The sequence below is a fragment of the Typopeltis vanoorti genome, chromosome 20 (assembly GCF_054136105.1).
Source record: "Typopeltis vanoorti isolate ZY-2024b chromosome 20, IOZ_Tvanoo_1.0, whole genome shotgun sequence".
In the NCBI taxonomy this organism is placed as follows: domain Eukaryota; kingdom Metazoa; phylum Arthropoda; class Arachnida; order Uropygi; family Thelyphonidae; genus Typopeltis; species Typopeltis vanoorti.
This window is the reverse complement of record NC_143568.1, coordinates 74,996,989-75,024,800: the sequence shown is the minus strand read 5'-3', so window position 1 is coordinate 75,024,800 and position 27,812 is coordinate 74,996,989. Positions and strand designations below refer to the sequence as shown.

The 27,812-nt window shown below is 34.4% G+C and overlaps 1 protein-coding gene and 1 long non-coding RNA gene across 2 annotated transcripts in view; one reads left to right on the top strand and one right to left on the bottom strand.

Moving 5' to 3' along the window:
• Positions 1–27,812, bottom strand: part of LOC150095572 (serine/threonine-protein phosphatase PP1-gamma catalytic subunit A) — a 207,415-nt gene that overhangs the window by 117,919 nt on the left and 61,684 nt on the right. Inside the window, exon 3 of the mRNA XM_090410724.1 lies at positions 27,295–27,595. Within this exon, the coding sequence (XP_090266850.1) occupies positions 27,295–27,367 (73 nt within the window). The 5' untranslated portion in view covers positions 27,368–27,595. The remainder of the gene's footprint in view (positions 1–27,294; positions 27,596–27,812) is intronic.
• On the top strand, positions 8,657–20,550 carry LOC150095573 (uncharacterized). The gene is made up of 3 exons (XR_016550096.1): positions 8,657–8,829; positions 8,978–9,197; positions 20,365–20,550. It is a non-coding gene; the product is annotated as an uncharacterized LOC150095573 (long non-coding RNA).

The following is a 27,812-nucleotide window of genomic DNA, read 5'->3' as shown; positions in this document are numbered from 1 at the left end:
AATACGGTTAAATATTGGCAAATAACACAAAGAAAAACTCAAAGCATTCGGCGTTTAAAATGGGATTTCTTTTTTTCGCCTTTGTAGGCAACATGGTTTCCGTAATATGATTTGAATTCTCTGTATAGATAATGAATTAAAATAATCATCATATTTCAGTCGTCTGTGAGCTCCAAATGAAAGAAGCGACTAGCCATAATGATGAAATTGTCCTGTCTACCTTAGAAAAATAACAATAACTAAATAAAATAAAATAAAATAAATAAAAATATTCTGTTATTGCTTTATAAAGATTTATAAAGCTTTAAGGGCTATGATTAAGTGCATCATGTCTAAATAGAAAAGAAATAAAGCCCTGCTACAGGCCCTGCGGTATCGTCAGTCCGTGACTGCTGTAAAGAAACTCAACGCAGAAATTGCTTGAATACTGCTACTTGGAATGTAAGAGGATTGAATAAATGTGGGAAATTGGCTAATGTGATGAGAGATTGAATATTAGTATGCTAGCAATAAGTGAAACGTTTTGGAGAGGATCATCAGATTTTGATTCGAAACTTCCAAATGGCAAGATATATTCCTATATACTTCAGGTGGTTAAATATCAAGGAAAGGTGTAGCATTCATTGTAGAGAAGAAAATGAATAAAAACATTATCCATGTCATCAAAAAATCAGATAGAGTAATGGCAATTCTAGTGAAGTCTAAACCTAGAGATATGCTGATCATTCAAATATATGCTCCTACAGAACAGAATGGTTAAATTCTGTTCTGTAGGAGCCTTTATACACCATTCCATATGATGAAATGGAATGGTGTATAAAGGAAGTTGGAGACAAGAAAAATCGAGTTATTTGTGCTATGGGTGACTGGAACGCAAAAGTTGGATCAGAGAGAGCATCTACACACGTGGGTCCATTTGGACTTGGAATTCGGAATGAGAGAGCACAAAACTGATTGACTTCTGTAACAAGCACAGTCTCGTCATAACTAATACTTATTTTGAGCAAAAACCAACAGCAAGATACACAAATGGGAAAGTTCGGATGGAAGATATAAAAATTAATTAGACTATATTGTGGTCAGTAAACGTTACTTCAATGGAATACGGAACTCAAAGTTGATGCCAAGTGCTGACTATGGATCTGATCATAGACTAGTCTTAATGAAGATGAATATTCGCCTAAACTAAAAAAAAATAAAAGAAGCCAACCCCTAAAATGGGATCTGCAAATGGTACAAAATCCAATAGTAAAATCAAAATTTAATGAAAATATTTCAGAACTGCTGTTTGCACAGTTGCAAAACGATAATGAACCCTCTCAGTGGAATAGACTACAAGCAGCTATCATAACGTTTGCTAAAAACCACATCAATAAACGAAGAAGAAGAAGAAGAAGAAAGAAAGAAAAAACATGGATAACACAAGAAGTAATCAACCTTATTGATGAAAGAAGAACATGGAAAAGAGGAGCAAATGAAGAAGAAAGATTAAGATATAAAACATTGGATAAAAGAATCAAACAGTTATGCAGAAGACTGAAAGAAAACTGGATAAATAGGCAGTGCACCGAGATAAAAGAATTACAAAATATTAACAAAACCAGAGAAAAATTCTTGAAAGTGAAAGAACTTAATGGAATAGCAAAACGTACACAATCTAATAACATCAAGGACAAAGATGGAAACATAATCATCGATAAGGAAAAGATGTTACCATTACTATGATGATGATAATGGTAACATGTTAGATGATTCACCACATCTTAAATTAAACGTAACAACAGATACCACTCTACCGACAAGAAAGGAGATAGAACACGTAATTAATAATCTTGCTAATAATAAATCCCCTGGGTGTGATAATATCCCGGCTGAGCTGCTGAAAGCCTTGACTGGCAATAATAGCAACTATTTAGTGAAATCCATTCAGAACATCTATAATTACCTGAAGCTTTTACAACACCTATCTGCCTACTAATTCCAAAGAAAAATAATGCGCAAAATTGCGAGGATTACAGAACTGTGAGCCTAATCTCTCATGCATCTTAAATTAGTTTAACCATTGTTTACAAACAAACTGAAAGAACCTTAATCGGTGAATTGGGTGAACAACAGAAAAGCTTCAGAAGTGGAATGGGAACCATTAATGCTATTCTGGAACTAAAAAATACTAATAGAAAGATCACTTGAAAGAAACAGGAACATTTATATATGCTTCATAGATTTTCAGAAGGCCTTTGACCAGATAAAACATAATAAAATGTTCAATATATTAGATAAATTAGACCCAGAAGATCATGTACTTAAGATTATAAAAATGATTTACACCAAACAGAAAATGCAGCTGTTTAACTTTGCGGCTTCTGTAGTAAAAATAAAAAGAGAAGTTAGACAAAGTTGTATTCTTTCACGAAATCTATTTAATATCTATAGCGAGACAGTGATGAAAAAGATTGAAAAACAAAAAATAGGAATTAGTATCAATAGTATAAAATACAACAATCTTAGATATGCTGATGATACCATTCTAATAGCAGAAAACAGAAACAAATTAATCAGATTACTGCAGCTACTAATAGAAGAAGGTAAAGAGTTTGCAGATGGAAAGCAAGATAAAGAAATAAAAATAAGGAAAACGAGCCTGTGTAGCTCAGTGGATGTGGCGTTTGCACACCAGGGCGCTTGACTGAACGAAGGAAGACTTTGTTTCGAATCTAGTCGTCGACTAGAGGAAATTTTTCTGCGCCTTTTTTCGACCGGTTCCCGAGTTAGTCGATCTCTAGCACGGGCAAGCAGGTTTTTTCTCCCGGAAACTCGGGTTTTTCGAAAAGGATCAAGAGGCAAAAAACGAAGGACATGGCTTGAAGATATAAGATCATGGACAGGATCGCATGGCTATGCAGAAACAAAAAGGAAAGCCACCAACAGAGAGAACTGGAAGGACATGGTGCAGCACCCTCTCACTGAGGAAGCTACATGAAGAAGAAGCAGTGCTATGATTATTTACTAAATGCATAATCTTGTGACTTAATTTTTTTAGTTTTGATGATTTGACCGCCAAAAAATAAATACATATTTTATGCACCGCGTTGCATAGGACTAATGCACGATACATATAATTCTCCGTATTTTAATCCTAGCTGCATAGCTATGTTGCACCATCTTATAACTATTTATGCCAGTTTCCAATATCACTAAGTTTGCAATTTGATGTTTGTTTGTTTTTTTCCTTAATATGAGTATATCCTCCATAAACAATCAAATTTCTTCTTTCCGCAAAGTAAGTATAGGAACATACAACAGACAAGATTTCGTTATCTTTAGGATCAGTGGTCCCCAAACCTTTTACATCGCGTACCCCCAAGACAGAAAAAATAAATAGCGCGTACCCCCAATTGATTGAGCAAAATCTATTGTAATAAGTATCATAAAGAGGAAATATGCCTTGTATCATCATAAAATAATTAAAAACGCTAGATATTTTTACACATTATTTTTATTATTAACAGCTTACAAACATATCACAATATTTTATGTCAACAATGGCCTTGCATTTCTTTCATAATTTCTTGAAATTCTGGTTTGATGGCTTCTGATACTGCGATACGTTGCTCTTTAAAGTATCGGCAATGATTTCTATACGTCTACCAATAGTATATGCTGATAAGGGAATGGTGTGTGGCTTGTGGTCTTTTGCAATTAAGAATGCAACCTCAAGAAATGCCTCCAAATATTTATCGTTAATTTTAGTGAATTTTTTTTAAGTTGTTGGATTGAGAATAACATGTCTTCAAACATCGTTCTAAGAATTGTAAAGATTTGTGTTCATGTTCAGGATGTTTAGTTTTTAAGTGTCTTACTAATAATGATGGTTTCATACTTCCATTACATAGCGTCTCATGACACAATACACATGTAGAACGAGGTTCATTGTTGACTATCGTCGATGTAAATCCCCATTTCAAGCAGTCTTCTTGATAATTTCGAAATTTCTTGGGCAAGGTTTTGTTAAGTTTCAGATTAATGTTTTTATCACCCAATTTGACTGATAACGAACTTGTTTGAAAAGAAGAATCAATCCTATCTTTTCCTTATTGTTCCTCTGATGTAGAAGTACTATCATAATTATCTTCAATTCGCGGTTTTTTTGGAGGAAATTTTTTTAACCATTTATCCATTTTGTGAGGGTTCATTTGTAAAATTTAAATATAATTCATTTACTATTGATAATATCAAACACTTTTAAAAAATGTAAGCAATTTTGATAATATTAATTCACTATTTCTAGTGTAAACGTAAAAGTAAGCACAAAAAGGCGTTGGAATTGCACAGAAACAATATATACTAAAAAATCGTTAAACTTACTACTAATAGTCAAATAATTAATACAGCTGTGGTGTCATCTGTAGATAGCAGGATAACTAAGCAATTTTCCTTCTCTAGTTGGGCTTGTCAACACTAGGATGCTCTACAAACAATGGCAATGATAAGAAGTAAGAGATTTACTCCCTAGTTTTAAAATTTACATGACAGCTTTGCCACGGACGATTGTGTGCAAAGTCGCCCAATGTGCGCTACTCGCAAATTTAAGTTTACAGGATCTTTATAACGTCTTTGTCTATATTAGATATATGTTTAATTGATGAAAGAAAATAATATTCTTTATCTTTAATTAATTACTTAATTTTTTTCCTATCAATATAAAACTTTTTTTGACGTACCCCCACGTATCGACTTGCGTACCCCGTGGGGTACGCGTACCACACTTTGGAGAGCACTGGTCTAGATCAGTGTTTCCCAAACTTTCAGTACTATCGTACCCCTTTTGAAATTTTAGTAACGCCGGCAAAGACAATTTGAGAGAAGTTATACACCCGCTGTTCAAAAAAGAAACCGAACTTTTCGAAATTAGAAGAAACTAGTGGCGCCACCTGTTGTATCTTTTTGTTGTCGAAAGCGGCAACCTTCATTAGTGTTGTGTCAAATGTTTATGCCATTTGTTTCATTAGAAGCCGAGTTATAGTGCCAAGAGTGACAGTGTGTTTCGACGAACGTCGGTCGTCACGATATTCATGCCGTACGCGACGAATTCTCGTTATCAATCGCTTCAAAACTTCGAGATAAAACTCACCATTGACCGTTTGGGCAGGCGAAACGAATTCTTTATGGATAATGCCCTTGGAATCATAGAAACAAATCAGCATTGTCTTTACTTTTGACTTCTCAAAGAGACTTTTTTTCGGATGCCCCTCTTCTGGTGGTCTCCACTCAGCACTCTGGCGCTTTGCATTGAATGCGTTTAGGTAAAACCTTTATCAAGTTTAACACAAAAGTCAATCGCAGCTCTCTGTTTGAAACTCATTTATCGACCGTTCGTCAAAATACACCGTCACTCTTGGCACTATAACTCGGCTTCTAATGAAACAAATGTCATAAACAGTTGACACAACACTAATGATGGTTGCCGCTTTCGAACAAAATGATACAACAGGTGGCGCCACTAGTTTCTTCTATTTTCGAAAAGTTCAGTTTCTTTTTGGACAGAGGGTGTAAATATATTTCATTCAAACACAAATAATTATAAAGTTATTTATTATTTAACATTTGCGTTTTAATAAATTACAAGCATCAATTTTCTGATATGTAACCTCAAGGAAGTGTCCAGGCTAGGCTGAGAGTAATACATTATTGAATTACAAACATATGAAACTTCTTTTTTTAATTATTAAATGCATTACAATAAATACAAACATGATTAAACATGTACAGATGCAAGCATGGATGGTGAAACAATTGCTGAGTATACCATCGTAATTTTAGATATATGAATGATGTCGAAATTTAATGGACAGTTCCGACTGTGTGATTTGAACTATTTGAATTTTTTTAATGTAAACAATTTGAACCACGCAGCTGGAACGTGATCGTGCAGTTAACAAGACGTTCCTAACGAAGTGCGTCGATATATGCCAAGATACACATTTTATTTAAAACTTCCTTTACAATTTTCAGTCATTAAAAAATTAATTATAAAATAGATGCCGTGCACTTAAAATACGGCGACAAAAATACAAAACTAAAAAAAAAAAAAAAAGTGCCTCGGACCCACTACAGAACTTTCACGTCTGCCTGTGAGTGCGCTTACAATTTGGGAAATACTGAGCTAGATCATGGTTTCTCTACCGAGGTTCCTAGTGTATCGTATGATACATAAATAAATAAACATAAAGATATAAAGGGTTCCTCTAGGGTAACAAAAAAAAAAATTGAGAAAGGCTGTTCTTGATAACAGAGTGCATCTGTGACAGTCATAACTCATCGAAGAATAAAAATCGGAACCATCAAAATTTGACAGCAGTCGACTATAAAAGTTGCGGGTGTCAGAATAATCAAAATTACTTCCTGTATTAGAGTTTGTAAAGAGAATAGGAGAAGGTTTCTTTATCATTCTTACTTTTTATTTTCAGATATTTATTCTATTTGTTTTTTATTATTTTTTGGTCCTAACATTAATTGTCACATAATTTTAAAGAGTTTTTTATACTAATTTCAAAAACATGCTTCGCGTACATACAGTGCCCACAGAAGCTACTCCGCATCGTTGAAGAGTATCAAGGTCACTTCCACTAGATCAGTGGTTCTGATACTTTTACACTTTGTAGAACACAAACTATATTCAAATTCTATTACAATATATATATATTTTATTTATTTATTTATTTATTTATAGTAAGACATGATAAAAATGAAAAATTTTGAGAGAGATTTTAAATTTTATTATGCAAGTGTTTTGTTATTTTGTTAAAATAGCCAAGTCATATCTCTTTCTTCCCTTTTATTTTTATTTATTTTTTAACCTGTAATTTATTATTCCAATACAAATGAATTTAGCCGATACTAAATGTCGGTCCGCTTCTATAGGAGCTCCTTGCCTTGTGTAACATTTAAGAGTTAACTTTTAAAGCTATCATGGATTGCGGTGTGATATTGGAATTGTGTTTTTACCATGTTTTTAGCATTATTCAATACACTTGACGTATTTTATAGGAGAAACTTTTATGGGAGGTATTTTACGCGCGGAATTTTTGTAAGAAAAATCCTATAATTGCCGACCAGTTAAGCGCATTCCCCCTCATTATCGCTGGTTCGAATCCCGCCGTGGGCATAGATGTTCTGCCTTTGTGTGTGTGTGGGATGAGTCCGAAATCCTATACCATTGTTACGACAAGACGGAAAAAGTTCATGGAGATGTTATTAAAAACTCTATACTTGTTGTTGTTGTTCGCAATTACTACAAAATAGCTAAGGTTAGGGCAGAGGCGTAGCTAGTGGGTGGCGAAGGGGGAAAGTCCGCCCCGGGCGGCACTTTGAACTTTTGTAGTTAATTCTAAAATACAGTCTCGAGAAATCATTTCCAAATATTGTAATACTACTGCGAATTTTCCTCACAATTGCTGTAAGTGTTGCTAGTTGTGAGAGGAGTTTTTCTAAATAAAATTGATTAAGAATTACCTACATTACTATGAAATAGACTTCGCCAATGTCATCGACGATTTTGCTAACAGAAAAGCAAGAAAAATAATTTTAGAATGTTGGAATTAAAGTTTTACTTCAAAAATAAACGTAGTGTTTTAATTTACTTCCCTATACGTCGTTTTGACTTTTTTTTGTAGTATTTTTGATGTGTATTGAGAGGGCGGCAAACTCAGGGATCGCCCCGGGCAGCAAAAGCTGTAGCTACACCACTGGGTTAAGATTAAGAAGCTAGTGGATGTTTCATCCCACATGCCAGTTTGCATGTGGGATGAAAAACCCGAGTAGAGAAGAAAGGAAAAAAAAAATCTGCCACTTCCGTATCAATAACTTACTTACAGACTTACAATGAGCACATGCCCACGACTAAACTGAATTGTCGAAATCCAACATAACACCGTTCTTGTTGTCGCCATGCTAATCTATTATTACTATTACTAAGTATGCTTCATGATATTTTATCTCTTTCACATGTGAAAAAGTCCCATTTAACTCGCACGAAACTATCGTGTAGTTAATAAATAACTACTTTGTGTGTGTGTGTGTGTGTGTGTGTGTGTGTGTGTGTGTGTGTGTGTGTGTGTGTGTGTTAACCTTTTTTTTTTTTTTAATTCGGTTTTAATTATATGACTGTTTCTATAAATGTCTATGGACAAACTTGGTTATAAAATTTATAAAATTTTATAACCAAGTTTATAAAATTACTTGGTAACCCTAATATATATTACCCAAGGTAAAAAAACTTATATATATATAAACTGTATATAAGTAACTAGTCGAACTCGACGGTCTCCCGTCAGCAAGAAATGCTTTCATAACGTTAGTACCGGAGTCTGTAGTTAAAATTCTAGAAGTGTGCAGAATGATTACCGAGCTCTTCGCTATTCCCTATTACTCGTTTCTTTCAGTGACCCTCCTCGAATAATTACCCTGTAGTTGTTTACCAGCAACGCTGAAAATACACTCACTGCTCCTTGGACTTCACCTTTATGAATATACTGGGAACAGTGCGCGTGTACTCTTGATGTCATTGTCACGTGTTAGTCATGTACTTCGTACATTCCACGCTCGTGATCTGGTTCAGTCTCAAGTGAATAAATACTCTTCCGCATGTCGCAAAATACTAAGGTCACACGAATGATGTGACTTTAAATGTAAACCATGATACGCGCAACGTGTAGAATATGACAGAAGTAATATTAGGGCGTGTAATGATGAAGTAATTACAGTGTAGAATATAATGACAAATTAATTTATTATTTTCTAGTCTGGTCTGTTCAATCTAAATTCAGTTATGTAAGCATTTGTAAAGTTTAAGTTTATTTTGAATTAATTTAATAATTCAAAACCAATTAGTAATCGAGTTTAAAATTAATTTAGTAATTTATTTTTCTTTTTATTCGGTGGCTTTATATTTTTTTCCCTTAATTATTATTTTTTCTAGTTCGTAGCATAAATAAGACAATGCTACTAGCGTTCCTGAAGATGAATGCACCAAGTTATGTTACGATGTAAATTATACTTGAGAAGAAATTTCTTTGTTTGCTACAATTTCTGCCATTGATTTAGCTCTCAGTATCTCGAAGAGTCCATTTCACTTTGATGAGGCCTCAGTGTGAAAGGTCGAAATCTCTTCTGGTTAGTGACTACTCCAACAATGGAAGGTAATTATATAAATCATAAAGGAAGTTTTTTGTTAATTTATTTTTTTATGTGAATCCCACACACGAAAGTTTGTAAACTTATATTAATAATGTAGGTAGTATAAGTTTCTTTTCTTCTTCTTCTTCTTTTTTTTTATTAATTTTTTACATAATCCGGAAACTCTGCTGCTCATGTGATCAAACGATAGAACTTGTTCAAGCAGAGTGGTAGTCTCACACAGGGCGATTAAAGTCATCTTCCATTTAAGGACCCACAAACATCCATGTCTATACTAGGATTCCAACCCCCCTTGTTGGTTGGAGCCAAGAGAAACCATTCACTCGGCCAACCAGGCTAGCTGCTCATTATGTACTGTGCATCATGGGATAATGGGTCAACTGAAGTGAAGTCAACGCCTCTATAAGTTGCCGAGGCGTGAAGATACTTCCCATGCAAACATCTTGTGTGCTCATGCTTGAACAAATGAAAGATGAAAATATAATTTCTTATCAAGTATAATTCTTTTTTAACCCAGCTAAAAAACCTTGCTGCGTTTAATATGCAAGTTCATTGCAATAACGAAAATTAAAAAAATAATAATAATAAGATAAATAGTTATAAAGAGCCTGTGTAGCTCAGTAGAAGTGGCGTTTGCACTCTACAGCGCTTGACTACACGAAGAAAGGATTTGGTGGTTCAAATCTAGTCGCGGACTAGAGGAAATTTTTCTAAGCCTTTTTTCGGCCGTTTCCCGAGTTAGTCGATCTCTGGCACGGGCTAGCGGGTTTTTTCTCCCGGAAACTCGGGTTTTTCGTCCCGTAAACTCAAGAAAATCGACCGTAGAACCCACACTATTTTCAGACATTAAAAATATTGTGTTAGGGTTAGAGACCACGAGATGGCGGCACCAGCTTGCCGCCTTCTTCACTGCGTACCGATGAATGATAGCCTTGGGCCAGCTATCTCTTTGATTGGCTACCAGTGGAGATTGAACTGCCCACTCAGTCTCCAAAAGTTAGATAGGGTAAACGGCCCCGCCTACTCCCTATACGGGAACAACATAGGCGTTAGCTGATTTTTTTTCTGATAAATAGTGGTCGGAGAGTCTTCTTATCCCCATAATTTTCTTTGAATTATTGAAAACGATTCCTTAAGATGACTTGGAATAACGAATTTCCAGACACTATAGTCGGGCAAGATGCCGGGACTGAAGGATTTAATACGAAAATTCAGTCTGCAATGATAATGTTGTGATGGAAAGCCGTTAGTGACTGAATGTATGGCAGAGAGAGTTCCATTTCATGATGGTACTGTCAACCAACATCATATTAAGGTTTAATTTATTCCAGAGCTCTAACTATATCTTGCATTTTCGGATTTTAACAGGATGGATCTCTCCCCATTATGCACCCAATGTCAGGAAATGTGGACACGACGATGTTTTATAATAGGCATATAGAGATATGATCAGCACATTTGTAGCATCAAGAAAATGGCATTCCAAAAATACCGACCTTTCCTCATATGATAATGTGCTGAAGACATTATTAGGGACTATGTATCCAATGAAAGATGGGTTATCTTTCTATAAATGTCTATGCTAACTATATCTTGAAGATCCTCCCCCACCTTTCCTGAATGGAATACAATAAAGCACATATGTATACATACACTGTGTTGAAAATGTTATGCAGCCATCCCCAGTTTTCTAGAATAACTGAGTTACAAATCACGTGGAATGGCAAATATAATGTAATAAATTTATTTACATTATTTTATGTGCATGTTACACATCTTCGCATTATGCGAAAGAAAACAAATCTCACCAACAGAGAAATAATAAAAAGCGTACATGATTCCTTGTATTTTGGACTTCAAAAAAACTATTAGGTTCCATTAAGTGTTTTTTTTTTTTTTAATTTTCTGTATTCTAATTCAGAATAAACTTTAAGAATATTACTAAACGAATCTATTTTAAAACAAGTAAGAAAAGGCAATTAAAGAAATGTGCGTTTAATAAAAAATTACATTTTTGTTAAAGAAGTATCGTTCATTTTCACACACACGCACAAAAAAAAAAAAAAAGGAACTCGAGCCAATTTGGGACAAATATGTACTATAGACTATTTTGTTGTTTTTCTTAAATTTATCATGAATGTGTCCTATAGCAAAAGCAGAAGAAAAAAGCATTATTAATATCGTCTCAAATCATTTTGCCAATAAAAACAGATTTATAAGGGGGCGGGAGAATAAGTAAAGATATCAGACAACAGAAGAGGTAAAGGAAAATGTGAGTAATGTATATTTACATTAATCAGCATCAATAAACAGTCTTCATAGAAACAGTAGTGCACCCACTAGACCAGTGGTGGCGAACCCTTTTTATGTCCGCGTGTGCCAAAAGTTTAGAAATCGAGTTGCTGACGTGCCGGCGCGTGCCAAAAGTTTAGAAATCGAGTTGCTGACGTGCCGGCGCGTGCCAAAAATTTACAAATCAAGTTGCTGACGTGCCGAACACGTCAGCAACTAATTAATACAACACTAATTAATTAATTAACATTGATTAATACAAAATTAATTGCAGAATTTTATTAAGACAAGTTTAAAAATTAATATAGAATTTCACAATGATGAATGCATAATTTGACATACACATTGTCGTATACAAATCAATATTAACCTATTATCAATTTATTAATTTATCAATATCAATTTATTAATGAGATTTTTGCTGTTGTACATTAGATGCCAAATGCTTTATATCAGGTTCATATTTTGTCATTTTTAGTAATACACATGCGGAATTAGATTCATCAATCATTCTATTTCTTAACACGTTCATTGCTAATCACGCGATATCGCGCGATGCGAGTTCTCACCAAACAGCCGATCACGCGTTATCGCGTTGACGTCGCTAACTAAATAAAAAAATAAACAAAAGTTGGCCACCACACGAAATTCCAATTTTCAGCTTGGCAATGAACGATATCGCGCGATGCGAGCTCTCACCAAACGGCCGATCACGCGTTATCGCGTGGACGTCGCTAACTAAATAAAAAAATTAAAAAAATTTGGACACTACACGAAATTCCAATTTTCAGCTTGGCAATGAAAGTGTTAAACTGTCTTTTATAAAATTCATTTAAAAAAAAATAATGACTCACAAGCATATGTAGAGGAGAAAATTTATAATATAGCCATCGCTAGTTTTTTTATACTACAAAAGGTTTCAGGAATGGCATTCCAAGTTCTCAATATTTCCTCTTCTGCATTCTTTTTAATTGCCCCCAATAATCGATCATTTTCCATTATTTCCCAAGTCATTTCTCAAATCGACAAACTTTTGTTTCCATATAGAACTAGATTGAAAATCGATTAGTTGCATTTCTATATCTTCCAAATTCAGCCACTCGAAAATCTCCAAATTGAGTTTATCTGTTGATGTTGTGTCCGGATGCAAAATAAATTTTGATGTCTCTGCAAATTGCCTGAACTGCGTAAATCTTGAAGAAAATTCGTTGATTATCGACTGAATAACTGTAGAAAACTCTTTTGTCAGTTTAACTTGATCAGTTTTTTCATGGGATTCTAGATCTGCAAAGACTTTTTTTTTTGTATTTGGTAAATATCGGGAGGTAATGGAAAAGCTAAATTACCAATTTTTAAACGGCACGATTAAAAATTGGTAATTTAGCTTCGAATGCTTTGATTAAATCAAACATGACAATAATTGTCTTGTTAACACCTTGCAGTTTAACATTTAATTCATTTAAATGTAAACACAAATCAGTAAAAAACATTAATTTCGAAAGCCATTCGACGTTCATTAATTGATTGTATTTTTCAATGATTTTCTCATTATGTAAAAAAAGTCTGACTTCATCTAAACACTCAACAAATCTTTGAAGAACTTTCCCACGACTTAACCATCGGAAGTTGTTGTACATAAGTAAACCATTGTACACCGAGTTTACCTCACTTAATAATTCTATAAATTTTCGTTTATTTAAAGCGCGTGCCGATATAAAATTGACCAATTTTATTACAATGCTCATAATATCTTCTTGAAACTAGCCTTTGTGCATGAAACCTGCTGATGAATAATACAATGAAAACCCAGAACTTAATGTCCAACATATTTGGTAAATAAATTGACGAACCCATTTTCCTCTCCAGACATACTGCGAGCACCATCAGTAGTTACTGATACAATTTTGGAGGGATCTATATCTCTTTCAGCAAGTGCATTTACAACTGCGTTGCAAATATCTATTCCTTTTGTTGTTGCTGCTAATGATGTTAAACTAATCAATTCTTCTTTGATGTTATTCCCAACACAATAAGGAATAAAAATTGCTAAACGAGCTGATCCAGTTATGTCAGTACTCTCATCAAGACAAAGACAAATTAAACCGGAAGATTTTATATCTGTTTTTTGCTGATGAGTTATATTTTTAGCCATTTCTATGATTCTATCTTTCACCGTGTTTCTAGCCAAAGGCATATCTTTTATTCTTTGAATAATTTTATTCCTTGTTTTCAAAATCTTCAAAGAGAACTGGTGCGCATTTTAACCATGCTTCTTTTATATATTCCCCATCACTAAAAGGTTTCCCATGTTTAGCAATTACATTTGAGGCAAAAAAAACTAGCAGCAGTTATATTTGAACGACTGCCGATAAATTTCATTAGGGTTGTTGACTGGATATTCCTATTTTTAATTGCCCGAGCAATAAATTCTTTCTGTTCGTCCTTGCTTTTCTCAAGGAGCGATTTATGGTTTGTCTCATAATGCCGTTTTACTGACGATGTTCTACACACAATTGTCCCGGAACATAAAACTCAAATTGCTTTATTGTCTTTATTAATCATGCCATACTCTTCAGTCCACCATCTTTGGAACTCTCTGCTGCTTGACTGTGATAATTTTCGTTTTTTATTTTCTCGAGCCATGTTCGGCAGAACTGTAACAAAATAATTCACAACTTAAATCAAATGCATTTTTTATAGTTTCAAAAAAAATCAACATTTTATTATATGCCTAAATTAAATTATCTTTATAATTCCCACTTGCCGCTGCATATTTCTTCCTACTGGCAGATGGGCGATGCGAAATGCATAATGAACACACGTACGATTAGAAAAGGGAAAAGTCAGGGTATCCTAAGGATCAGTCGTTCTCAATTCTTTTTCTATAGACTGTATTTTTATTTATTCTTACTGTATTAGAGGGCTCAGTCCCAACAAACTTACTCGTAAATACCATTCCCATTTTTTTAAAGTTCATACATTAAACTAACATAAGTATGAATATTATATAAATTAAGTGGATATTAAATCCAACATTATTTCAAAGCCGACTACAGTAACTATAGAATTTTCGTGGGAAATTTGGCGAGTGTATTCCCGTAAGATGTCTGGTCAAATTTCGCAAGAAACGTCTATAAGTTTCTGTAGTCGGCTTTGAAATAATGTTGGATTTAATATCCACTTAATTTATATAATTTTGTATCGCCGATGTGAAGCCTTTTGGCTATTTATTTGAGTAAATAAGTATTAATAATTAATTATTGCATAATCATAGAGTATTAATACCCTTAATGTAACGGTGTAGCATGTCGACAAATATAAAAGTACGCATTTAAATTAGTTATCAATCACAGAACTAATGCTAAAATATTGGAGTTTTCTCAGGCCAACATCATTAAATTAACTTTTGGTAAGTTTTTTTGACATATCCCATTCTGATCACCAAAAATTTATAATATTATTCAGTATTAAAATTGATTATTGCATTATTAAATTTATTTTAATGATGCTGGTTTGAAAAAAAAAAAAAAAAAACCGGTAGTGAGAGAAATATTTATGCATTGTAACTCACCATAGAAGTCAGCGGAGCAGGGGAAGCAGCAGAAGGGTGTCGATGTCGGCGAACGCTTACCGTCGAATAGAACTTGCCCTCGCGTATAACTGGCACCCCTGATTTCACTTTACGAAAAAAAAGACATTAAAAGGTTTTGCATATATATATACCTCCCACACAAAAAACACGTCCTCCCCAACAGCCATTATATACTGTAGATACAAGAAGAAAAAAAAGTTTTAATGTATCCCTTGAAAAGGCTTATGCAGTCTGTGTAATATATTTTTCAACAAATAGTGCAATTAGAGACAGCTGGAATAAAAACGGCGCCCAACTAATGAATCACATGTACCCCTCTCACAGAAACTACGCTGTATAGGCAAGCAAAACCATATGTTGCACCAGAAACACAGTAGCTAACTAAAACGATTGTCCAATTTTTCAATTACATGAAATAAGTGTTTGTTTGATTGCATTTCAAATTCTAGTTGTCATTATGACAGATCAGAGGCTAACTTCAAATAAAATTCTACCACGAATTGAAACATGCCATATAATGCTTGTGTGAGTTCCCCTTCCCCAAACGCAAACAAGGCAATAAAAACCAATCATAGGTTGAAACTTTGTGTGAGTTGAGCCCCGCCGGTAATGAGAACGATAAACGACACCCCGTCGTGAATGTCTTAAAACTAAGAAATATATAGTGAATGTTGTTATGACAGTTGCAGATGTTATGGAATTCGGTTGAAGAGAATTAGCATCTCAACTCAAAAATTGTCGGTTCCATTTGTCTTTGGGTCGCGTTATCTTGTGTTAATACTGCACCAATCAAATTCATGTCTTCATAGATGCTCCTCCTGTAAAACAAAATTTAACTTGTATGTAACAATTAAAAAAATAAAAAAAAAGCTGAATAATTTATAAGTATATAAAAGGATATCACATGTAAATCGTTGACATGCCAGCAAATTTCTCGGGCCTGCCACCTCTGACTCGCGTGCCATAGGTTCGCCACCACTGCACTAGACCATGAAGAACCAGAGTTGAATTTTAACTCATAGTGTACATAACACTTCAACAGTTTACTACATATAGTCCGATTGAAATCGAAACTATTTTTTATAGAGATTCTAAATACTAATTTAATTAAATTCCTACTTGTCAGTGCATAATTATTAATAATATCCATCCAATAAAAACAATCTGATCGAAAAAAAACAAAATAAACATCGACATATTCTCAGAGAATATGCTAAATATTATTGCATTATATGAATTTGACACATTTTGCATCTTTGAGCAAATTGTCCGATTTGAACAAAATTTTTTTCAAGTCTGCCCGATTGAAACAAAAATTCGGATGACTCAAATTTTATCCGATACCATGTTCGATTCAAATCGTTCAGCCAGAGTCCTCCTGCAATAACTTACGTGCTGGAGAAACAAAAACGACTCTTATAAACGTTGAAAGTTTATTTTTCACTTGGTCAGACTATAATAAATTTCGTTTAATCCTTTATCCAAGTGTGTGCAAACAAAGTTTGCGCCTGAAAGTATCTTCAGGACTGGGGTAAGGTGGTACCGGGCGACTCCTTGCAAAGGTGGAGCAAGATACCAACACTTCTATCTCAGTATCTCCCATAATGCAAAACACATCTCCTTGCGAATATGTCTAATGTTATGCATTAAATGGGAAGGGCCACTACCCAGACTAGTTTCGACCTTTATTGAGGTCTCTTTGGTGGGAGCCAGGCCCAAGTGGAGATACCAAGGCAGAAGCATTAGCAAGGTCATCTCCTACTATAGGAGCTGCCAAACGGTGTGTCACCTTTTTATTAAATTACTCTGGATTTAGAGAAAGATGTTGAAAGTTTATTTTTCACTTGGTCTTTAGTCGAAAGAGACCAGATAAAGGTCTCTCGCGTTATGGACGGGAATCGAACCCAGGTCTTTTCACCCAATCAAAGGGCTTCGTCTATACTAACTGAGCTACGGAGGCTCAGCATGTTGGGTACCCTTCCACATATGCCGGTCTCATATGGAGGTGGAGGGTTTTTCTCCCGGAAACTCGGGTTTTTCGTCCCCTAGAACAGGCAAACTGGCCCCGCGAACACACATGGATTACAGTCATGAATACGTCCTAGCCATATGCTGGTCTCGAGCCCGGATAAAACTGGGACGGTTGGGGAAAGCAATGGTGAACTACCCTGTAAAAATCTCACCAGGAACACTTTGTGGGCAATGCCTACAAAGTCACCTACGACCCTTTCGGTCGGAAATGACTTTAAGGGAAAATCTACCACCTAACATGCTAATTAAAGGAATTCTAACACGGTACTTTCATTATTATGCCACTAATAGCCTCGTATAAAGGTAAGTCATGTACTCTAAATATAGGTGGTTGTATACTATATCGGAAATGGGGATTAATTTTTGATTAATTACTTCCAGTGCAGTGTTATTATTGTGCGATTGCAAAATAATTAGAGTATCCCAGATAACAACGAATAATAGTATAAAAAGACGGAAACGTAATGCTGAAAAGAAATTCAAGAAACGGGTCATAAAAACTGATTAAAATGGAAAAGAAAGGGTTGTTCGTTCTCCAGTCGTGCCGTGATGAATTCTATCAACTAGAAGTTTAGGTCATCTCCACCAGTTTACAAATACATGCCGTATTGTATTTATATAAAAAGCTTTTCATAAGGAAAAAACACAAACACAGTGATGTAGCTAATGCTGAGCCACAACGTATTTCAGGAAGGTGGAACTTAGAAGGCCAAATGAAAACATTTGGGAATTCATCTGGAGCTCTCAAAAGTTCGATTGAAAATTTATTGTGGGGACGCAAAAAAAAATAAAATAAAATAAAAATGCGCCACTGCTCTACTCATTCATAGTCTGCTGTGCTTGTATTACTATATTTCTTTAATAATTTATGTAATAATGTTACTGCGGTTTGATTTTGTGCTTTTAAATAGGACTTTATTATAGCAATATTTATTATTGAAGTTTGTTTCTACCCTTTTTTCAAGAAGTTTTAAAAATAACAGTTCAGTTATAAATTATTAAACTTTTTTGGTCATAAATGGAAAATCGCCTCCTTTAAAACTGAAAACTGCAAGGTCTTAAATTACCAGATAAAAAAAACAATCATCTGACGCCCTTCATTCCCCTGTATCGTGTACGCAAGACCGTTTTAGTCCTATCTAACTTTTGGAGAGCGAGTGGGCAGTTCAATCTCCACCGGAGCCAATCAGAGATAGCTGGCTCAAGACTATCACATTACACATGGCATCCAGTAAAGAGAGGCAGTTGACAAGTTCCGCAATCTTGTGGTCCATAATTTTAACACAGTAATGTCTGTGTTTCAGACAGTAATATTTACTGTCTGAAAATAGTCAAAGTTCTACGGTCGATTTTCTTGAGTTTACGGGTTTACGGGTCGATTTTCTTGAGGTTCTTGAGTTTACGGGTAGCTCGAGTGTTTCCAGAAGGAAAAAAAAACACTTACCCGTACAAGAGATCGATTAACATTGGAACCACTCGAAAAAAGGCTTAGTAAAAGTTCCACTAGTTAGCGACTAGAATCGAATTTACTACGCTCTTTCTTCTGGCGATATAGCGCAGTAGACGGCACACGCCACTTCAAATGAGCTAGGAGTCCTTAAATTGGCAGATATCATTTTTTATTTCAATTTAAGCAATATAAGATGCTTTAATTTCAATTCAATATACAAATATTCTTTAGAAATTTCATACAATAAGATGTAGGACTCCCTCTCGCTGCGATGACTGCAGCAATCCTACAGGACATACTGCTTTCCACAAGTGTACAATAGCGATCAATGGGAATTTTGGACCATTCTTCCTGCAGGCATATAATGAGGTCCTGGACTGTTGTGGGGAGGACGTCCTTGACCTCACCCGACACTCCAGTTCATCCCACAGGTGTTCAATAAGGTTGAGATCAGGGCTTTGTGGAGACCAGTCAAGTGTGGTGGCGCTCATGTCTACAAATATCGCAGTTACAGCAGCAGCCTTATGACACGGTGCATTGTCTTGATGAAAGAAAGAAACAATGGTCAGTTCCGTAGAAAAAGTAGGAAGCAGTGCATTGTCCAGAATGTCCAGATACCTCTCAGAGTTCAATGTTCGAAGCACCACAAACCGAGACCATACCATCACATCGTCACCTCCGAATTTTATAGTTGGGGTTACTCACTCTGGTAAAAGACACGTTCATCGGCGTCCAACAAATCGGTAGATTCGTTGCTCCATAACACAGCTTTCCAAGCGTCCACATCCTACTGTACAAGCTCATATTGGTTTGGTTAATGTGTGACTTGCATATTACGTTCCTACTGTGGAAACCCTTTGTTGTGTTTGTAACGATTCGTGTTTCACTTGATGCCGAGGAATCCGTATTCAACGTGTCAGAATGGCGGGTTTTACATATTATCCTCCATAGCACTCTACGGTCATGTTCGATGAGTGTCGTGAGTTGTTCACTGCAATCCAATCTCAGTACGGTATCGCTGGTTGTTGACATAGGATGTCAACAATTTGCCGAAGAGTTAGGCCTGCAACATGACCTCCTATCACAATGCCTTTTTCAAACTTCGTCAGTTCCCTTCTCGCATCCATTTCACTTGGACAGTTGCAATGACTTGGAAGCATCATATTCCTCTAGTTTATACCGGCTATAAAGACTCGTTACATGGCACCAGGGCCGTATTCATGGGTGTGCGAACTGTGCGGTGACACAGGGCCCCCGCAAAGAGCAAAAAATTGAAAAAAGAAAATCAATTTTTTTAAAATTATTATATAAATTAATATTGTAATTATTATATAGAAAAATATATGTATATAATTTTACAACCAACTATTGTTGTTATAGTAAGCGAAATAAGATCGTAGCGCTAGAGCGGTAGTATTTGAAACTACTCGAAGATATATAACAATATCGTACAACATAGTGTTAAATAGGCAAAAGTGCATTTTAAAGCAGGTGTTTTTAATAATTTTAAGGCATTTTTTGATTTTAGTTTATGATTTTATGAACAAGTAAGTATATACACGTACTGTCATGGCAATTTTTTTATGTGACATTACTTGCAAAACATCTTAAAAAATATATTTTGTAAACTGGTTTTAGGTTATCCGACATCAGAATTTTTCTTCAATAGCAGTTTTCAATATCTATATTAGATTTGTTTATTTTCTAATATTATCTATTTTAGATATATTTTATTTATCAGGTAAGTAATTTGTTTTAATTGATTAACTTATTTTATAATTAAATCTATCGTATTTAATTCTAGAGTATGACTAGTCGTGAGAGAGAGAGATTATTATGGAAGAAAATACCCAAGTGGGCATGAAAAACGAAAGCGAAAACAAGAAAAAGAAGCGGCTGAGGAACGTCAAAGAAATTCACTGTTTAAATTTATGAAGTTGAACTCATATATATGTTCAGATATATCAGTTGATAACGGGAGTTCTGATATAACTACAAACAGTTCTTCGGCTTCAACATTAATTAATAATGAGAGTTCTGAAATAATCAAAGGAAGCGGAGAACATGACGCGTTTGGTTAAACAATGAGTATTGAAGATCCTAAAACTGAGACACCAGAGGAAGGTGAACTATTTACTATTGATGATCCAGCAACATGGCCCAAAATTTTGAACAACGCAACACTAACACAAATTGTACAACGTGGTCCACCGTCTTCTCCGAATGAAAATGATTTTCCAAAAGATGAGAACAGGAGATGTTTTTCCACAGTCACTATGTTAGGACAATTGCAAACGGAGAGAAGCAAAACAGAAGATGGCTTGTATATTCAAACTCTTCCAACTCTATTTTTTGTTTTTGTTGCAAATTAATTTCTTCTGATGATAATTTTTTATCTAATAATGGCCTTTTTGACTAGCGACACATAAGTGAAAGATTAAAGTCGCACGAACGAAAGCCAGTGCACATGAAATGCATGTATTCATGGACACAAATGGAATGTAATTTAAAAAATCGCAATATAATTGATCAGGCAAATCAAAATGTCATAAAATTTGAAGCAGAACGGTTAAATTTTAAGTTTTAAATGTTTTAAGACGAATAGTAGTAGCAATTCTTTATTTATCCGAACATAATTTAGCTTTTAGAGGTAATTTTGATACTTTGTACACAGCCCATAATGGCATTTTTTTTGGAATCATAGAATTAATTGTAGAATTTGATCCACTTTTAAAAGATCATTTAATGCGATGTTCGGGGGAAAAAAAATTATAGGTAAGAAACAATATTCGTATCTATCACCCATTGTGCAAAATGCATTAATTGTTGATATGGGAACCAAAATTCAACAAAATATTTTAAATATGATAAGACAGGCAAAGTACTATTCAATAATTCTCGATTGTACTCCTGATGTTAGTCATTAGGAGAAAAATTCAGTAATTTTTAGATTTTTACATATATTTGAAGCAGATATTGAAATTCGTGAACACTTTTTGAAGTTTTTAACAACTAATGACACTACTGGTAAAGGTATATATGAAAATATAAAATCACTTTTGAATAAATTAAATCTTAAATTGTTAGATTGTAGAGGGCAAGGGTATGATAATGGAACGAATATGAAAGGAGTATATAAGGGAGTCCGTGCTTACATTTTAAATGAAAACGAAAAGGCATTTTATACTCCTTGCGCCTGTCATAATTTAAATTTGATTTTAGGGGATGTAGCAAAATCATCAATTATAGCAATAAATTTTTTTAATGTTATACAAAAAATATATACATTAATCGCTGCCTCAACTTCACATTGGGACATATTAAAGAAATTTGTTAAACAATTAACTACAAAACCGTTATATGATACAAGATGGGAATGTAGAATAGAATCAGTTAGAGCTGTACGTTTTCAAATTCCAGAATTTTTAAATGCACTAAAAGAATTATTTAAAACTGCATCAGATAATACTATCAAAGCAGAAGTGGTTTCAATATATGAATGAACAAATAGATTCATTTGAGTTTATACTAAGCCTTGTAATTTGGTATGAGCTTTTGTTAAAAGTTAATTTAGTAAGTCAAGTATTACAAAATGTAAAAATTCCCACAGATGTAGCAACTAAGCATATTAAAGAGTTCGTGCAGTACTTTGAAGAGCAGAGAATATCACGATTTGATAGCTGTTTTGAAAATTGCTAAAGAACTGTCAAATCTATTAGAAATAGAAATTAAATTTAAAGAAAGTCGAGTACGTCGAAGAAAAGTATTTTTTGATTATGAAACACCTGATGAATCACACATAGGTGATAACAAAGATAATTTTAGGATAAATTTCTTTTTTGTAATTTTAGATAATGCTCTATAAACTGTCAAAAAAAGATTGAATTGTATGAAATTCACGAAAAATCATTTGGATTTCTTTATGATATGAAATTAATAAGAAAAATGACAGAAAATGAATTAAAATTTTGCTGCAAACAGCTATTGATGAATCTGAATTTTACAATGAATTAATTATTTTTAGAAATATTGTTCCAGAAGATGCACCCATTAATATTTTAAAATTCATAATTGCAAATAATTTCATAATTGCAAATATTGTTGACCAGTCCAGTTACAGTCACATCTGCAGAAACGTCATTTTCCAAATTAAAATTAATAAAAACCTATTTGCGATCTTCTATGTCTCAAGAACGTTTGTCGTCCCTGGCAATAATATCTATAGAGCATGAAATTGCAAAACATTTGAATTTTGATAGCGTTATAAATGATTTTATTGATAAGCGCATTAGGTTAAATAAAATTTAATATATTAAGATTTCTTTTAAATCTTATAAGTTGTTATACATATATTTCATTCTTTATAGTAAAAATGGATATTTTTTCATATTTTTATATTATTAAATAAATCATTGTTCTGGCGTATTTATATGATAATGTGTACTTACATAATAAAACAATATATCATGTACATACAAACACATTTATATTTTAACAAATTTTTTCCCTATACTTAAATTGATGCTAAAGAGCATACTTGTTTATTTATGTGCATAAATATTTTTCATATTTGATTTAATTAATTAATTAACAAGATATTCTTCCATTTAAAATTTCCCTAAATGTTACTAACTTTCAGGGGGCTCCGCTTTTCCATTTTGCACAGGGCCCCCGCAAAATGTAGAACCGGACCTGCATGGCACGATGCAGTTTGCTCATGGAGATGTTTGTTGACTTTTTTTCAAGTTCATAAAAGTGCATAAATTAGGGTGCTTTGAATCAGAATATGATCCAAGCTAATAGTTTTGAACAAGGAACTGTACAACGTCATTTTTTTTTCTTTTTGATTAAGTGTTTGTTCAAATCGAATCAAACTGCGATTGTGATAACTACTTCTTCATAACTAACGATTGCATTCTTGTTGAGATGATAATTCTGAGAGAATGGTAAGAGCAAAATCTTAAAGTATTGATATAACAATGAAACCTACCTTTGGAAGCTTAACTCCTCATAAGGACTGAACAATAAAGCCCTGAGAATATCACTTTGGTTAGTAACACTTTGGACCATAATTTAATTTTGTGGGCGGGAAAATAACAAATAGTGAAGGATTACAGTACATGGTTTGGGTTCATGATCCTGACCTGATCATAAATTAATGAACTACACAGTGCATAAACTCAAGGCGAACATACACGAACGCACGACTGCACACACACAAGCAAATTTAATTAATTCAGTATTTTTTTTTTTTTTTTTTACTGAATTACTTCATTTTCGTGTGTGTAAGAAAACTTACGTGTTCAAAATGGCTCGGCATGTTACAGAAATTTATAATTATTAAAGTGCTGTTTAATATCTTCTGTTTTGCTGAATTTATCCAGTATCTTTAAATATTGCACTGATGATAAATTAAATCCAGCCAAGTGGTTTTTGGTTGAGATGTTCAGATTTCAGGGAATACAGCTAAATCCATAAACTGACACTACATTATAAAATATAAAATAAGTTATCTAATGTCCTTTCGCTGAAAGAAAGTAGAAAGAACTCCGATCCTAACTGAATTTTAGAAATCAGCAGGCAGTTGACGCCGGTAGTTGCGTTGGCGGATACCAACGATTTTACGACTTCATAGTAAATATGGTGGACAACTATCACCCTCTTATATTTATAAATTCTAACTGGTACGTTATTGTCTGAAATAATGAGAATTCCAAGGTCGATGTTTTGAAATGCGGAGTTCAAACACCGAATTTCCAGAGGAAAATCTTATTGCCAATGCTAATGCCAAAGATTGACTAATATCGGGAAATGACTGGAAAAGAAAAAAGAAAAAAAAAAGGACCTAGAGAGGTTTCTACAGTCGATTACTAGAAATGAATCTATAACGTTCTTTCTTTCTTCTGACAGTTTAGTAGTATAGATGCAGAAGAGTTACCTAACGATGAGAGGTTAGAGGCCTATAGAAAAAGACTTAACCTCATTCCCTCAAGAAAGTGACAAGTAAACATAATGACTGTAGAGTTTACTATGGCCATTGACAATTATTTCGCATTGAGTTGTTCCTTCAAACAGTTCTCCACTTAGAATGAGAAGGAGAAAGAGTCAAACAATCATTCGGGTTTAAACTCGGATGGTTTTTAAGATCCTTAGTTTCTTTAAAAAGACCAGCTCACAATGACATATGTAGTCCTTTTGATTGGTTTTGATATACTATACCTAGTATAAAAACTCTATATGGTGGTTCTTTACTTCATGCCAGAACATTCCGATATACGATGTGTAACACAGTGAGCTGTACACCGCAAGATCATGAGCATTGTTCGATGTGATGTCTGATATAGCAGTCCTTCCAGGGAAACCAAGCCAGGGCTATGCCGGTTAGTACATAATATTCTGCCAAAATTCTTTACAGCTGAGACAACATAAACTCCTGGTGTCCATTAGTTTATACAATCTGCCTGGTGGCTTCATTTAACTATCGCCTTTCCGAGCTTTAATAACATCAGTTGCGGTTGTAATTATTTATATAGTAATCCCGGTTATAAACCGGAGATCACATATACCGCTGATACCCATATAATATGGACTTGATCGGTGGGTTGGACACTGACAGCGAAATATGTGCGTCTGTTAACACTAGGAAAGTGTTAGCAAAGGAGTAACAACACCTCTCTTTATATGAATAAACAAATCATACATGAGCTGTGGGTAGATTAAACATTAGATAATCCTGGAAACTGCAATAGCCAGGAGTGATCTCGCACCACAAAATGAAATTCATCACCCAACTAGTTATTGTTTTCAAGTTATTCTGGTATAACCTTTTCTTTGGTTTATATTGTTTCGAGTACGTCAAGTAAAGACATTTCGCATTTCTCTTCAGTCCTGTTTAACACATAAATAAGCTACCAACATATAACATTTAAGGTCAGTGAGACAAAGTGAAGTTTAGAATTTCGTATGGTAAACAAGCGTTCTAAAATTAACGTGTTAAAACTATGCAAAATCAGGACCTATTTTTATGCCGCATATTATACAGGGTTTTACAAACCTTAGAGAAAATAAAAATGTACTCAGTCTTAAAATTTAAAATATTTTATATAATATTAATTCCATTATTAACTGTATTATTTGTATTCAACATACAAATACAGTCGAAGATTTTCAGTACTGCACTTACATGTTAATTTATTTGATTATAATATTATGGTCGCAATTGGAAGAACGACGCTACATTTGCGCCCTTCGATTGGAATAGGCCTAAGTTCGATTCTCGTCGCGACGGAGGAATCTTTATCTGGACGATTTCAATCGAAGGTGAGTTAGCCGATCTCATACCGAGGTAGCAGGGTTCCGGAAACACGGGTTTTTCATCCCGCATACAGATAAATCGGCCCCTCAGAACCAGGACCGGCCTTCTCTATAAAAGAGCCAGGGTGCAAGAAACCTTTTGCGGGTCCTATAATATTTTTCAAAGGATTAAAGGATTCGAAATAAACGTATTGTAAAACCTCTTACCTGCAAATGATTTTGGCTCAGGAAAAAAAAAAACAAAAAAAACATTCGAAATATAAAACGTTTCCGCAAATGTGTACCGACTGTGCCCACTCGATCGTGGGGCCCGGGTGCATTGCACCCACTGCACCCCCCGAGATGGCCGGTCCTGCTCAGAACACACGCAATTTACAGACAAAAAATACTAGTTATGTAAACAGCGTTAGACATAGCGCTCGAGAATAGAATCTCCTGCTGTCCTATGTGTGCTAACACGCAGTTTACAGTTCTTTCTTTAATTTATGAATTTATGTTTGTTTGTTTGTTTTTTAAAAAAATCTACAATAATGATATGAACGATGACGGTGTTAACGTGGTTCCAACTCCCAAGCAGCCAAAGTTAATTACGGTAATTCTACTCTTCACTGCAAACGCACAATGTTTGCAACTATTGTTTCAGATGCAGTGCCACACAGGAACTGAAAAAAAAAAAAAAAAAAAAAAAAAAAAAAAAAAAAAAACGCTAACTAGTGAGCATGATAGTGTAAACTGCTCGATTGCATCCCACAGTTGCAATAACATATTACTTTCAGTTGTGTCTTTGCGCATATGGGCACGACTGTACGAGTTGGCAATGTTATTCTCTTTATCATAAATTAACGCACGGCGTGACGTTTTTAAATACCAGCCGAGCCTTTTAAGTCACTGATAACAGTATTCCGTTACTGTCGGCGGAAGTACCGCGTTACTTTCCTCCTATCCTCATCACATATATGTTAGTGTGACACGTGTAGTGGTGGGAGGGGGGGGGGAATAGTCACAACGTTTGAGGAAAAAGAATAATTCCTACTTTCGCTGGGTTATTTTCCATTCAGTAAAGTATTGTTGACATCATAACGAAGTTTTGCAAGTTATTACTGCTTAAAATACTTAATATTAACAGGTTATCAACGTCTAATAAATAAACTAAATGCTGAAGAGCAAGGTGGGTTTAAGGAGTGGAAAAAAATCCAAAAAAAATTCAATCTTAAACATAAAATGATAAGAGTAAGTTTAAATGTTGTACAAAAACTCTATTTCGAGAATTTCTGAATAACAGTAATAATAATAATAATAATAATAATAATAAACATTCAACATTGTCTTTCATGATAAGCTTATAGGCTTAGAAAATATTGGACACAAAACATTTAGTGATACCACTAATAATACTTTTAAGAAGAAAACAAAAACTTACTGGAATCCGATAGGCAATAGAATGTTGTCAATATCCCCACGTGTCCTCGAGGGTAGAGAGGTCTGACATACATCAGTTACGGGCCGAAGTTAACCCTGTGAGAATGGCCAGTCGTCAGCAGAGTGCCAACAGCATCGAACGATTGGTCCCCTTCCAACTACTAACCGAGCTCAGTCTTGTTTAACTTGGGTAAGCCATTAGTAGCGGAGACTCTACCAATCGACCAACCTTTGCTGGCTAGGCAATAGAAATAGTCGTGCAAAAAATGGAAACGTGGCCGTCGCCAGATGGCATGATAACCCTGATGGATTATAAGACAAAAATATAAGAAAATCTCCAATTGCTTTTTTTGTTTTTATTACAAGAGAAACATTAATGCAAAACGATTACATAATAATATTAATTAAATGTTAGCTCTACGCGGATATCGCACTGTTTATAAGCTGTTCTAAATTTAAATTATAAGTTATGTACGCCTCTATCGATATAGTTGCTAGACCAACCAATCTTTCTTGAGT